The sequence below is a fragment of the Scophthalmus maximus genome, chromosome 7 (assembly GCF_022379125.1).
Source record: "Scophthalmus maximus strain ysfricsl-2021 chromosome 7, ASM2237912v1, whole genome shotgun sequence".
NCBI lineage: Eukaryota > Metazoa > Chordata > Actinopteri > Pleuronectiformes > Scophthalmidae > Scophthalmus > Scophthalmus maximus.
The window spans coordinates 10,722,350-10,738,150 of record NC_061521.1 but is presented as its reverse complement, the minus strand read 5'-3'; the positions used below and the strand labels follow the sequence as shown (position 1 = coordinate 10,738,150).

Here is a 15,801-nt window from a genome sequence, read left to right as displayed (position 1 = left end):
CTTTACAAAGACAAATCTTTTCTCTTGCAGATTTATTTTAGTTTACGAGCTACAAACAAATAACACAAGCTCAAAATCTCACAGACCATAATTTGAGCCAATGCAGAAAGAGCACAAATCGTAGGGGAAGCTAAACGATAGCATTTAGGTCATAGAAAAGGCTAGGAAATTGTGGTTTTGGAGGTCCTGGAGTTTGCAGGTTTTCACTTCCTTTTTGGGGGGCGATCTTGCTATGCAGTCATCTGTGCTGAAAATAAAGCAAAGTGGACAGAGAACAGCAGCCCTGAAAATGACCTGTCTGCAAATGATACAACCTCCTCTGTGCTCCCATGCCCGCAGCGACTCTCACTTGTTTCAGATTGGATTTCACATGAAGCAAAAAATGGGGGCTGAAATTTGGAAGGTTGGGCTTCACACCAATTTCTTCTCAAGCACACCTCGAGATCTAAGAGACCTATCTTTATTGTTCTCCTTTTTTCATATGGGAGTTTAATTGTGGTAAACTATTTTACCTATGTGTCTGGCAGCAACACAGCCAAAGTCTAAAAAAATGTTGGAAATGCTCTCACATACACTATATTAGGTATATGTACTGTAAAAACTACAAGCCTGTCGCTCTATCTAAACAGACAGCAGCTAACCGAGATTCTCAGGTTGTAATTGTGGGTAGAGAACATTGGCTTGACATTTTTGTTTAGCCCCAACAAGAATAAAGTTTGATGGTTAATGTGACATAAATGCTATGACAGCAGAACAAAAGTCAAACCCGCACAACAGAGCACATTGTGTGTGTGAGTGTGTGTGTGTGTGTGTGCGCGTGTGTGTGTGCGTGTTCTTTTTCAGTCAGCCCGTGGTAATGCTTAGACTACAACATCCATCCATCCACTATCTATACTACTTTATCCTTTTAAGGGTCGTGGGGGGAGGGGGGTTGGAGCCAATCCCAGCTGACATTGGGCGAGAGGCGCCTCTGGTTACTATGGTTCTCTTCTCCCTTCTGTAAATGTACAATTTATATACCATATCACAGAGTAATTAAAACATCAAGGCCTACCACAGCAGTTTAAAGTTTTGTATTTTATTGTAAAAGGCAGTATGTAGCGGATTTCACAGAAATGGGCTTCAGACAAAACAATCTTTCATTCTATAAAGCAGTGTTTCCAAAGAGGGATTCTATCAAAGACCCTCGCCTCACCGAAGAAACTTTCATGGTGGTGCATGAAAGGTTTTGATCATTTGCCTGGGGAGTAGCATGAGAAAAAAATACACTTGTGTTCAGGAACAGAAGGGAAGTAAATTCAAATTCATGGTTCAAAATGCTGACATCATATCCTTTGTTACAGATGCATGGTTTCATGGGGAGGCACCTGACTTTTATAGAGGTAAGGCAATGTGATTCCGAGCTTCCACCCTACATTCATGCACCTTTTGTATTGATTCATGAGTATTAATGTAAAGAAAAAATACACAAAATGTGTTTACCAGTGGTGATAATGTGCCAAGGTCGAGGCTGAAGAGGAGGTTAAGGAGAATGTTTAATAAATAGAAAGGTCACAGGGTTGATGAGCAATTTATTTATGTACAGAATGTGTTCTGTTGAAGGACCCTCCACAGGAATTCATGGGATTCCTAGCTGCTCATTCAGACCAAAATAGTAATCTGAAAAAATGAAATAGCAGGATACAACAAAACTCAAAGTCAAGCTGTGACTCATAGTCAAGGCCACACTACAAGATCTGTTTGGGAAGATTAAGGCCAGTTCCTTTGGATTGCTCATTGCCTTATTCTGTCAACAAAAAACAAAAAAACTAGCATGAGAGCTTTAACTGTCTGCAAGTTTTGAATTTCATTTGTTTTGGTTTTTGAGAAACACTCAGCTGTTGAGGGCCACAGGGCTTTTGCAACACTTTCAACAGCCTTCTGGTAGCCAGGCAGAAAAAAAAAGTGAGGAAAAATTCAAAACAACTTACTGCATTAGACTTTAATGTTAAGGCCAACTCAAGAAATGTTCTAATTTTGAAATGACACACTAACAATTCAGTACAATAAATTGTACCAGCTTAAAGCATTTATCCTACTGCTATCCAGTTACTGGTTATTTTAAAGGCCCTCTGTGAAAGCTGCATTTATGAAGTCCTTTTCTGGTTGCACAGAGCACTGAAGGAGCTCTTTCACTACAAGTCACATTCACCCATTCACACACATTCATACAGCCCTTTTATATGCAACACGTTTTCTATCATATATCATTCACAACTCCCACTCTACCTCCTGAGCCACAGCTGCCCACTACTTTTGAGTCAGAAAGTGTTAGAGTAGAAAAGGATTGAATAAATGAAACTTTTATTGCCCCTGAGGGATTTGGCTTTAAACAGAGAGCATGAAAATGAGAAACAACCATATATGACATGTGAGCACACCATGTAATATAAACGCAAAAACATTATTAAAAAAATAATTTGGTAAAGATGCGATATCTGTCTAGAGCAAATCTAAAAGTGCCAGATTTAAAAGATGAGATTCCTCCTGGTTCATGCAATACCTTCGCCCTGAATTTTTAAGTGCATACTCAGACCACAGATGGTGCAGTGGATCGGCTATGATCTTATTCTGATTTGGTACATCTGATGGAATAGCCGCATAAAATGTCTTCCCTTACAAATGCTTTGAAAAGATAAACATGCCTAAGCCAATGACAAACCAAAGCACTCACCTATAGGATGTCATACTTCACTAAAGGAGACAACCATGGCTTAACATGTAGTCGAAAACTACTGCAAAATTGTTCTGTAGAAAACGTTTTTGCAAAAAACCCCTGCAAAACTGCTGGTAGACCCCGTTCTAAACGTGACCTGATTTTAACTGGGGTGCAATCTGGTCCAAACTTAAAATGTTGTGCTTTGCCACCTTAAGTTATGTATTGAGGTCAACTTTGCTCAAGAAACATAATAAAGTTAGTTGAAGCCAATACTTTCTTCAGTTCATAAAGCACACTTTAGTTTGTACTCCCTATTCAAGCTGTTGTGATCAATTTCCTGAAATACAATAAAAACAATAAGTCTCTGATCTAAATAGACTTTAGTTGTGACTCTGCCCCTGAGGCGGAAAAACCACACTAGTATCTGGCTGTCAGGTTTCGTTCAGGACCACGCAGTGACAGACTGCTCCTTGTCTTGTCGTCTACAGTAGGACAGGACTAATGAAAATCTATGTGGAGGTCATATGCTTTTATTTCTCATCAGTCTCCACTGTCGCTATTTCTGGATTTCCCCTACTTGGAAATGTACATTAATGGAGATGGCCCAAGACCCTTCACTGTGCTGGGCAGATGAATCTAGGATGGTCATTAGAGCCAGAAATTGTATTACAGTTACCATGCATCATTGTGGGGTTTTATGGATATGATAGATGAGACAGAAGATGAAAAATGATTATATGGCTGTACAATTGATTCATACACCCATATATATATATATATATATATGTATATATTCTGTTTATATCCATTTAATTGTTTACTGTTTTGTTTTTTTTGCTTAATGACCTTTTGGGCTTTTTATTCAACCCAGCCATGGATGCGGATTATAAAAGTGCGGCAAGCTGTGATTCATAGTCAAGGCCCCACTACAAGATCTGTTGGAGAAGATTAAATCCAGGTCCTTATGGTGCTCATTGCCTTATTCTGTAAAAAAAAAAAAAATAGCAAGAGAGCTTTAACTGTCCGCACATTCTGAATTTCATTTGTTTGGTTATGAGAAACACTCTGATGAATGTGTTGTTTACAGGCTATTGTTGAGACCATCACAGGGCTTTTGATTTCCCAGAAAAGACACAATGTCCTCACTATCCAGTTGTTCTTGTAATTCTAGAAAACATGGCATTGTGCAACACTGCACAGCCTTCTGATAGCCAGGCAGACTACACTGCAAAAAAGAAAAAAGTGAGGAAATATTCAAGACAACTTACTGCATTAGTCTTAAATGTTAAGGCCAACTCAAGAAAAGTTCTAAGTTTGATATGACACTAACAATTCAGTACAAGAAATTTTACCAGCTTTAAGCATTTGTCTGGATAGCAGTTGGACAAATGTATTACAGTTACCATGCCTCTTTTTATTCAACCCAGCCATGGATGCAGATTATAAAAATGTTTTCATAAACACAATTTCCTGGGAAACGTTTGGCAAATATTAATGTTAATTTTCCTTCTAGTTAGCTGAGAATATTCATACTATCTCATGTGTGTTCTGTATGCTAAATATTAGGCCACAGCCAGTAGCCGATTAGTATGGCTTAGCATAAAGACTGGAAACAGGCATATAGCATTGGCTCTTTGCAGTAACTAAATCCACTCAGCAGCACCTCTAAAGCTCAGTATTTAACACGTCCTGTCTCGCTTTTTTAAAATCTGTCCAAAAACCAAAGTGTATAAACGACAAGCCGGGGTTTTAGAAATGGGTTTTGTGCCAAATTATTATTTGGCTGGGTGTCGCTGGGAGGTTGCCAGGCAACCAGCACTGGCTCCAGGAAGTCTCGGTGCCGGGCCAACAACAAGTCCAGAAATAGTCCACATTGATCTTTTCATCAAAATACCGGAAAGAAAGTGAACAAATGTATTTCCCAAAATGTCCTTCCGTTCACATCAGGCGTGTTGGCAAAAGAAAAAAATGAAATGCTCGAAGCTCAAGCTCATATAACGGATCTCTGTTCATTACCCACATACGTGTATGTGTATATTTACATGTACATGTATATGTTTATTGTGTACTGCATGAGATGTTTCTATTTTCTGGGAGAAAGGTTAAGTGGAGGTAGCCTGTCAGCGAGGGGTAAATGGAAAAGAGGGCTTGCTGATTTGTTGCTTGGAAACAAGTTGTGATGCTGCACGTAGGTTGAATTGTTGGTGGAACCAGCAAGAAGAGGAGTTTTTTTCCTGGTTGCTTCTATTTCTGTGTTTTAATTTTTTTACCCAATCATACTTGTCTTTTCTCCATGAAGCACTGACTGCAGAGGATTTTCATATAGTCTGTGTGCCTTCATGGACTCGATGAAGCCCAGCCATTAGTCTTAAACACTAGACCACAGTGTTTAAGGGTCACTCGACACTGACACGTGAGAAAATGCTTTATAATTTTGAACTCTTTCAAACTTGAACAGGGATGAATGCGTAGTCATGGGAGGAGGCAGAGTCAATACCACGCTCCTCAAAGGCCAGAGCATTGTGTAGGCTGCCGTCCAGCCGAGACACGCTGCAGAGTCCCTTCTTTTTCTTTTAATTAAACTCAACACTATCTTTCAGCCCATGGCAACGTTGATACCCATCATTCTGCTGATAAAGCGATATTACACTCTGTCTGTCAATATGTTCAACACATTTCAAACACTAGTCCAAAAAGCTGGGTTGGTAAACTGACTTTACTAAGCAGATTTGGTATCTTTCATGACAGATCCACATCAAACATAGTTTCTTCCTCTGCCAGTGTCACATGATTCATTAATTTACTCACAACAGACCACCGACTCAATTCTTAGTTCCATGGCTCTGCATTGCCTTACATATTAATGGTTCCAGTGAATTCAGAATGATCAGTATAGGCAGATAATTTGAGACGAACCCATCTGATCCTCCTGGGTATGGATGAAACCAGTCTTCCATAAATCTGTGGATCGATGTTCTGTCATCATTCCTCACAGAGTTTTTTCAGCTGGCCATTGCCGAAGGGGTTTTGTTGCTCTACGTTTCACTTTGAAATACTATTTTTCAATACCCCAAAGGTTAATCCAAGGTTTATCCAAATGTTTATTTTTTATTTTTACTGCATTCAAATCAGGGACATAGTTTTCACTTCAGTCTTATTTAAAAAGTTGATTTTTACTGTGTGTGGGATCATAGCCATGTAAGAAATATTCTTCTCCTGTTAAGCTTCTTGAGACTGGGAGTCATATTTTTCATTCATTAATATTGTTTTGGGTATACAAACTTGAATTCATTGTGCCATCTATAAAGGCCTTCTCTCCTACGCCTAGCACACTCCCACCTCCATGTTTCACAGTCGCCACTGTGCCGTCACTGTGGTCATCCAGGCCACGTCAACGCCAAACATGCTGGACATCATCTGATCCAAAGACATTCATTTTGGTTTCATCTCAGTAAAGAATGTTCTGCCAATATTTTTCAGGTTTCTTTTTATGGTCTTTGGCAAAATTCGGTCTTGCAGTTTTGTGCTGCTTTGTGAGTAATGGATTTCTTCATAAATGTCATCCGTAGAGGTCGACTTCATGTAATGTCCTTCGCACTGTCAGAGTGGTCGCTGGAACAGCAATCTCCCCCGTAAGTCATATTGCACAGGGGGGTGCTCAGTTTTTTCATGGACCATGAAAACCTCACTGCTCTGCTCTGTTCCAGCTGCCACGACAGAGAATAATTCTGTTTGAGAGCAGTTTTGATATCACAGCTGGCAGCACACTAAACATACCAACTGACAGACCGTACCTCTGCAAACAACTGGACCTGCAGTAAATCAGAATATTTACATTTCATTTAATGCAGAAAATTGCAAAATTAGATTATTCATTCCAGTGAGAATTTTGACTACCACCATGCCTACATTGTGTTGCTCAGGGGCTTGTTGGTATTTATGCTACCCTGTACTTTTGGTGCCTCCAGGAAACAATATGCTGTCTGTCCCATTTGGACCCTCTCTTGGTCATGCAAACAAACCATGCGGCAGATGTAGCTAAAACACACAGCTGTGAATAAAATTGAATTCATCAGGGGATCATGTTCCTCTGGGATCCTGAGTAATTATGTGACTTTCAGATGTGAAACAAAAACTCATACAAAATATTCTGTTTGGAAACCTTAACATGTGCAAATTTAAATGAAAAGCATCTGATGAGATGAAACATTAACAAACAGGACAAACAGGAGTTGTTTTATGTTTGCTAGTATACGGTTTAGATTCAAATTAACATGTCATGTATTTAAAATCATAGCAAATACCTCAATGAATTATTGATGTCCCTTAGAAACTGATGCCAGGGGATGTAGCAGGCTCCTGTAATAAGAGGCTGTGTGGTATTTCAAAATCAAATGACCGTCTAAACTTGCTTGCTCTTTAGCTGAATAGGAGTCTGTTTGATAATGAAGTCTGTCCAGAGAAAGATCACTTCCGGCAGGCCCTTGAGACAGATGGCCCCTGACCTGTGTGTGTGTGTGTGTGTGTGTGTGTGTGTGTGTGCACGTGTTTGCACGTGTGTGAGTGTGTAAAAAAGCCAGCACCACTTTCTGATGGTATCTGTCTTTTTCTGTATTTACACATTGACTAATGTGTAAATAATTGGGAGAGATTGGGAGGGATAATAAAACAGAGGTTGTGAAAGAGTTGGAAAGAGACACTCAGTGTTTTGAAAGTCAAGAAAAGTAGGTTTGGGATTAGGGTGGAAAGACTTCATGAGAGAATATACTATGTAGCTGAGACTGTGAGGCTAGGAGAGAGAGAAACAAGACTGGGGGGCGGTCGAATTGTCCTTCCTATCTACTATTCCTTTACCTCAGTGGAAAATGTCATGTGTTCAAGGAAAGGTGTAAAGGAGGACTGATAGGATTAGGAAAAGCCGACAGCGCTCCTCAGAGAATCCAAGTCGTGGTGAAACTACAAATTACCGAAGATGAACTACAAAAAAGGCAGAGGTTCCATCAGCATGTTTCAGAGTGTTGTACCGCCGTGTGACATCAGATGTAAATGATTCATATGTAGCAGTCACTGACATGATGACGTGCGTCTCTTCTGGGTCATATTCCCACTCTTCTACTTCTATTACTTGTGCTTCGGATTGAATCGTTTACGTCTGTGCATGGTGCGTCACGTTAACTATTGCTGCCGCAATGAATTGTGGGGCGTCTATATATCCTTACGCTCACAAGGAAGCTCCAGTGTACCCTATGCTAAAGGAGATAGGAAAGGAAACATTGAAGCTCCTTTCCTATGTATTTAGAGAATGGTTTGTTGGACTTATTGAAACTTTCAAAAGTGGAGGGTCACAGTGTGCCTCGGTAGCTCTATGGTTACAGGAGACTCACAGTTCGACTCCAACTAGGGACCTCTGCTAGTCAAACCAATCTCATGGCAATCCACCCAAAAGTATTCACTCTCAACGAAAGTGATGCACCAATCACTAGGCCGGCACTGTCCTTTAGCTGCTGGCATGGTACACTGGAAAAGTAAAGAAAGCAGCAGAGTGCGGCATATAAGATATACTGTAGGTTAGGGAGATGAAGTGGGGACAGAGGAAAGCCAGAGGGAGTTGGAGACAGACAGACAGAGAAAGTGAAGCGAGGCAGAGGGAATGTAAGAGGCCTGTGTGTGTCTCCAGGCAGTGGGCCTTATGTGTCCTGCTTTAACACTCCCCTCCACCATCTGTCACATCCCACATTGCAGGGAAAGGACAGCGGCACCAGCGCTCATCCCTCTGAGTTACTCTCCAACTGCTATTTCAGCACTGACTCCCCTCCTCCAGCCCAGCCCACATGTACAGTCTCTTTCAAATTTACACGTAACGCATTTATCCGACACTCATGCGGTACAACTTAAGTAGAATAGGTCACTATATTGCCTTTACTGTACTCATCCCGTTCCTTTCAATGGTATTTTTTTTTTCATTCTCTCTTATTCCCAGAACACCGTTTCTCACTTAATTTGCCTTCCATCAGCCTCACAATGCCCCATATACTGTTTAATGTATACTGCTTAATTCTCTCTCAACCAGCGGTAATTCACAGTCCTTGGGGAGTTGCCTCCGTGTCAAGCACTTGCACATTGTCGGCTGCTGGAGTGTGTGAGTGGGAGTGGATCTTGTTTCCTAACATCTTAATTGCTGCCTCCTGGTAACCTATGGGTTACAGCTAAAATGCTAGTGTGGTTGTAAATGTGTTTTCATAGGATGACCAAACGTTAAATTCCTTTCCCTTCTGAGAGGAAAGGCAGATACATAGGTGACTGATTCAGGGAAGATAAACTGCGTTGTCAGTTTTGGAGAAGATGTCAATCACTCAGACATTTGACTGCTTGGAACATATGAGATTCTTACCATTCGGCAAAAATAGTGTATCTCACTGCTTCTGTGGTCATGAATAGTGGTGAGAACACAGTTTTGAGATGGCAGGAGCTGATGAAAATAAGTCTTTTGTACAGGTACAGGAAAGGTTGCGTGTCGTCTGTCAGTGTGACATTCTCAGAGTCACTCGGTGTAAGCGCCAATGCAGGACTGGTTGGAAGTGACGAATAGAGGCAGGATGTTACTGTCTGAAAGAGAGAGCATCTCCTCATTACTTTGTCAGCTGTGCACTCTTAGAACTCAGACACACAGGGGAATAACACACATGGGCATGAACACACACGCCTTTACACACACACACACACACACACACACACACACACACACACACTTTACATTTGTATTCCTAACGTCACCTACTCACACACACTCTTGATCTGAGAGAATAATCAGCGTTTGGGAGCATTTTACCTAATCGCTTATTCATAGCTCTGCATTGTGTTTATGACTTCTTCACGCCACAGCTCATAATCTGTTTTAATGAGTAATTGGGGCTAATTGCATCGGATGTGTTGACGCTGTAAAGGCAGATTGATGCAAGAAAGGCATTTTCATCACAAACACTCCTCTCCTTGGATTTGCCTGTGCAGCTGCTTCATAGGACTGAGGATGACACATGCAGTATGAAAGGGCGTTGGATTATGCTAAGTCAAGTTAGCGTTTCCAGTTCCAAGATTTGTACAAGCTTGTAATATTATCATATCCACTGACAACAGATGAACGCGTCACTGGGATTTTGGTACCTGAGAGAGCACATCTCTGTCATGATTAGTGTGAGGTTGTGATTCGGAATAGACCGGGGCCTTATTACTCTGCATCAATGCACGAGGGAGAGAGTTTGTGTGGATTCAATGGTTGGATTAGTTAGAGCTACAACCAGGATTTATCTGAAACCAGCCGCTAAGCATCAGAGGTGTGTGTCTATGAGAAAAAATCAAACCATGCTGAAATGTTAAAAATCCTTCTATCTATCTACTTAGTATGTTCGTGTTCTGTGCTACATCTGAACCCAGCTGAAACTGCCCCAGAACTGCCACACAGATGCTCTGACAACTTGATATTTCCTGTTAGTAAGTCTGACCCAGCTTCTTGTTATTCACCCTGGTCTCGTGTGTTTGTCGCCGACAGATGAAGCCACAGGTTTCGGGCCAGTGTTCGAGGAGCAGCCGGTGGAAACCATCTACCCCGAGGAGTCGCCCGAGGCCAAAATCACCCTAAACTGCCGCACTCGAGCCAATCCACCTGCCACATACATGTAACATATGTTCCCCGTAAAGCCGGTCTCATTACTACCCACTGTGCCTTCGGTGAACCTTGTCATCTCTCAGGCTGCATTCACAGCCTTTTAGGGTCTGAAATGGCTGCACAAATCATTTTATTTACACAGATGTTTCTTTCCCCTTACACTTAGAATGATTTTAATGAATAATAATAAATAAATCATACAACACACCAGAAACTCTTAATAACAGATAAGATGTTCCTGCAGCCGTAGCACAGCCGGTATCGGCACTAAGTCGCTGCCTCATGTTCGCAGCTCCGAATTTAAAGCATTTTGCTTGATCCACTTCAATTTGGATGTAAATATATGTAAATGATGTTGCTCTGCATCACAGTTTAAGTCTCAGACAGCACCAAATGAGATGTCAGAGAGGAAGGAATTAGTTTTCCACAACTGCTGGTATCGAGTATTTATGAGGGTTCAACTACAGTACACTGCTATGCCTTTTGAAACACAAAATTTGTAACTGCCATTATTACATAGAAAAACTACCAGTTGATGGATCTTGGTAAATTCTTTCAGTATGTAGAGAAGAGTATTGCAATACAGTTTAATGATGAATGGTCAGATTTTGCCAAATAGGACAAAACCACATACATCAAACCAATAATCTAACAATATTCTGGTTGTGATGCTCCATGTAAAACAAACCTTTATCAACTATTTTGATTATAAACAAATAGTAGTTACATTGAGACTGCTTTCAAAATGCACTGTTGCTCTAACTCCCAATTGTTCTGCTTGTCGTCATTGCAGATGGAAGCTGAACAACATGATCATTGACCTGAATGAAGAGGGCAGCCAGTACAGTTTAGTAGGAGGCAACTTGGTCATCAGCAACCCAATCAAAAACAAACATGAAGGAAACTACTCCTGCATGGCTTCCAACACGTTCGGCACAGTCGTCAGCCGAAAGGGCTCGGTCCAGTTTGGATGTAAGTGGCCCAGATGTGAACCATCATTTAACCTGCAGTGCTGAACAGTACCAGGCAGAACTAAAACAGAACTGCCCCGAAGCTGTACTACATGCATAGTAAGTGCACTGAAACTTCAAGGGCAGCTGGGACAAATCATGAGCGGAGTGGAAAGTGCAATTTGTCAAGTGCCTGACATAATGTCAGTGTGGCAAATTTACTTTAATGAATCCCCATTTTTACAATCTTAAAAATTTAAAAGGGTGTTTCATGGACTTTAGCCGAAATAGATACTCAAATATAAATAAGTGACAGTAGATTCTGAGCGGCTGTTGAGTGTGAAACTGTCTTACAACAGATTTTGTTCTCTGTCTCTCTTAGACCTCGATCTTTTCTCGTCAGAGGAGAGGGAGACGGTGAAAGTCAAAGAGGGACAGGGGGCAGTGCTGCTCTGCGCGCCCCCACCACATCATTCAGGTACAGCATGTGATAGTACCACCCCCCCCCCCCCCCCCCTTCATGTCTTTAGTCCTGGGTTCCCTCCTACGGAACAGTAGGTGCTGCAGTCCACAGCCATCTGAGACAGGTGGACGATTGTACATTTCCCAGACAGTATGTAAATGAAAGTCTGACTGATATAGATTTCACTAGACATACTGTGTTGTAAACTTATTATTTTTTTCATCAGCATGTCAGTGTCAGAGTTTTTATCAGACTAATGAACCAAATTAGTGAAATAATGAAATGAACCCCAGAAAGTCTGTCCCCTGTTGTCTTGGGATTGAATTATCCTTCTTAATGTCCTCGAAGGTCAAAAAATAATCAAGTCACTGACGGTTTCACTGCCTCATTTTCTGTTTTCAAGCATTTTTTTCTCAGTTTGCGACCGTCCCCATGCTGGGTGTATTTCTACCCATGCATGGATGTGAAGTATAAAGAATACAAAATTATTTAATCATTGTAATATTTAGTTTTCCCTCCTGTCACTGCTCTGTTAGTGACCTAATTTTATAATTTTTCCACTTTTTCAAGTCACACTTTGAACATAGTTGAATGAAACGTATTTCTTCTTCCCATTAGCAGTGGTGATATTTAGCCACAGCCATCCTTTTACAAAGCTGTACACATATTATTAATATTCATGGCAAGGTAAATCCGTCAAACACAACAGTCTGGGAGCATTGTTCACTCTCTCTCTCCACAGATTCAGAATTATCTCTGCTGGCCAATGTGCTTACAATGACTCTCCATTATGCCTCTCAGCTAAAAGAGTTATAAGAATGCATCCGAAAGGTCAATAGATGCTCAAATAATACATTTTCTCTCAGCATGAAAGAATGTTGCTATTTTTATTCTTGCATGTGTTCAGATTATTCAAATTGAGCCAGCTCTCGTATCGAATCCTCCTCGGCTCTTTCCAAAGCCGCTGCTGTGTGTCCAGAGTCTTGATTGATAGGTGGCTTGTGTCGTGTCTCTTTGTGCGCAGCCGAGCTGTCATTCCGATGGATCCTCAATGAATTTCCCACCTTCATCCCCCTGGACAAGCGGCGCTTTGTCTCCCAGTCAAACGGTAACCTCTATATCTCCAAGGTGGACTCCACAGACACCGGCAACTACTCCTGCATTGCGTCCAGCCCATCCATTTCCAAGAGCGTTTTCTCCAACTACATCCCCCTCGTGCCTCTGGCTGAACGTTAGTACCTCACTCACTACCACCCCTTATCTTTCAAGTAGCTTATTTCTGACCTTTCCATGAACGAGCGTCACAGTGAAGCTGTGGAATGAGGTTTTATGGTTTCTTCAATTTTGAAATACCAAACCAAAATCTTGGTACCAAATTGAAGACAGCATGATACTTTGGCCACAATAACATTTGCTTAACGCAGCACCGATGTTTTCATCGAAATAGTGTTTGTTTTAGATTTGATAGGGTCACGCCACTGACTAAGTAAATGAGAGTTAGAGGAACAAATTATTCACTAAGAAGTAACTGACACACAATAACTTCCTTTTAGACGGAGCCTGTAAGTTATGAAGAACAAACTGGGACATACACCGCCTCAGAGGTGAAGACTGAGCAGCTAAAGCAAAGTTCTTATGTTTGTTAACACATAAGTGTGTATTTGCAGAGACTATTGTGAGAGTTACTAATGGAAAACTATAGCAATAGTAACAATGTCCTCAGGGACCTTGCATCAGATGCATATTTTCGTCTAACTTCAAGCCAGCTTTACCTGTGGCAAGAGCTTTTTGAATAGTACAACTAAAACTAGAATGTTGTGTTCCTGAGCTGAGCTGTTGTTTGGGCTCTCTCATGCATATGAGTATTATGAGATCCCTTCTGGGTATGATGTAGCCTGTAATACACTCGTTTTTAACTAGCTTTTGTGTCCATGTGTGTGAGGGACTGAATAGTTGGGCTTTTTTTAAATTTTAGGACACAGTGTGATCCGATTTGTCACAGTTGGTGACCTCCTGAGTTATGTATGACATTTATATGGACTTAGTATTACAGTTATGATCTGTGTTGTTGCAGTATCCCATGTGTTTTCATTTTACTGTCGCTCCTGTCTCCTGCACTCTGTCTAAAGTTGAAACCACCAGTGAAGGAAAATCTCTGGCACACGAAGTGAACTGTGTTCATCATCACCTGCTGTGCTAACTGTCACTTTCGGTACAGAAGTGGTGGTTGAGATGTCGAGGAATCAAAGACACACCTGGAACTACACAGTTTAATGCAAAAATCTGTGTCACCCACTCACACACCACAGACAAAATCAAGTTTACGAGTTTGATTTTTTTTTTGTTTAATTACATGCCCACTGAGGCTGCTAGAAACAAACTCAGTACACAAATCCCGTGATAATACGAATCCTACACTGTGACGAGCCACACTATGACTTACAACATAAAGATGGTTAAAATAAATGCTAAGTAAATTTTGTAAAACCACTGTTTGTTTAAGGTTTAGCAGCTAAGAGTACGGATCTGAGTTGTGATTCTGGCCTGTTGTTATTCTTCTCAGGTCCCATCAGGAAATACCCTGCTGACCTCAATGTCAAGTTCCCAGACACCACTGCTCTGGTGGGGCAGAATATCACCTTGGAGTGCTTCGCTTTGGGAAAGTAAGTGAAATGAATAAGTCTTTTCTTCTCAGTCAATAATGAAACTATGAGTAATGGTTACTCTGTTATTGTGGCATGAAATAAATTAATTTAGATGGTGCAGCATATACATACTCACTGTTGACAACTCAAACAACATTTTAATTGATAGAATATATCAGTCTCTCAAAACATCATATGAGTTCATCCTTAAGTACATAAACTAACTGACATAAACAGTAGCTTAGACTCTAAGGATCACTGCCCACTCACTGAGCTAAAAGATCTAGAAAGCTTGATGAAGAGTGATGAAGACTTGAGTGCAGTGATGCATATCTGTTACAAGAATCATGCCTTGTCTATTGTTTTTTTCTGTCTCTGTCATTCTCAGTCCAGTACCTGAGATCCACTGGAAGAAGTTAGAGGGGCCGCTGCCACCCAATCACGAGGTGCGGATGGCAGGGGCTCATCTGCACCTGTACAATGTGCAGTTTGAAGATGGTGGCACCTATCAGTGTGAGGCGGTGAACTCCAGAGGAAAGGACTACCACACCGGTCGTGTGTCTGTAGAGGGTAAGAAGTTGTATACCGTACCATGTCAGCCTTGCTCTTTTAAAACATATTACAGCGCATAAACACACATTCTTAAAATGTACGTTTTTACAGACATTCCTTGTCGGCTGTATTAATTCTCTGCAAAGCTTTCTGTGTGGGATTGATTCACCAGCTCTCTGTTCTCATCAGTACCCACTAAACTTTCTCAGGATTATCTTTTTTTAGAACTGACACCTACTTTAATGCCTTGAATCTCACCCCGTAACAAATATTATTCAGAAGCTTTTGTAGTTTTCTCACGTTTACTCTGATTTTCCTCATTTGCACAGCTTTCCCTGAGTGGGTGGAGCACATCAGCAGCACAGAGAAAGACCTCGGTAGCGAGTACACTATGTCCTGCGTGGCCAGCGGTAAACCCAAACCACGAATCCACTGGCTGAAAAATGGAGAACCGGTAATATTCACGCCCATAAGTCTTTATTGTCCTTTAACTGAGCAATCAAACTTCAGCTATAAAACACCCAGAGCTCCCTCGGCAGCTCTGTTCGGTCTCTTAGAATCAGTGTGGATCTCAGGATTGTTCTAGTCGCACAGCGATGACAGGAAGCTGGCATTGTGGCTATGAATCATGTCAGCATAATGTATCTGTTGTTATTGTGCGGGTGTCAGCTTGGGCTTGATAACCCTTTTATAGAAACGACTATCATCAGGTCTGGAAAATACTTAAGAAAGTCGCAGCTGTGTACATCAACATACAACAGTTTGAATTTAGCTTTGCTTTGTAATATAATTCTTTACTGTGTCAAAATTGGTGGCATGTAGAATGAGGA

The 15,801-nt window shown here is 41.1% G+C and overlaps 1 protein-coding gene across 6 annotated transcripts in view; it reads left to right on the top strand.

The window, feature by feature from the left end:
* LOC118315527 (contactin-1a-like) overlaps positions 1 to 15,801 on the top strand; it is a 62,424-nt gene that overhangs the window by 32,861 nt on the left and 13,762 nt on the right. For all 6 annotated transcript variants that reach the window (XM_035642878.2, XM_035642875.2, XM_035642874.2 and 3 more), the window contains exons 3-10: positions 1,344 to 1,382; positions 10,245 to 10,371; positions 11,155 to 11,333; positions 11,694 to 11,789; positions 12,799 to 13,005; positions 14,338 to 14,437; positions 14,808 to 14,989; positions 15,301 to 15,425. In XM_035642878.2, coding sequence (XP_035498771.2) covers positions 1,344 to 1,382; positions 10,245 to 10,371; positions 11,155 to 11,333; positions 11,694 to 11,789; positions 12,799 to 13,005; positions 14,338 to 14,437; positions 14,808 to 14,989; positions 15,301 to 15,425 — 1,055 coding nt within the window. The remainder of the gene's footprint in view (positions 1 to 1,343; positions 1,383 to 10,244; positions 10,372 to 11,154; positions 11,334 to 11,693; positions 11,790 to 12,798; positions 13,006 to 14,337; positions 14,438 to 14,807; positions 14,990 to 15,300; positions 15,426 to 15,801) is intronic.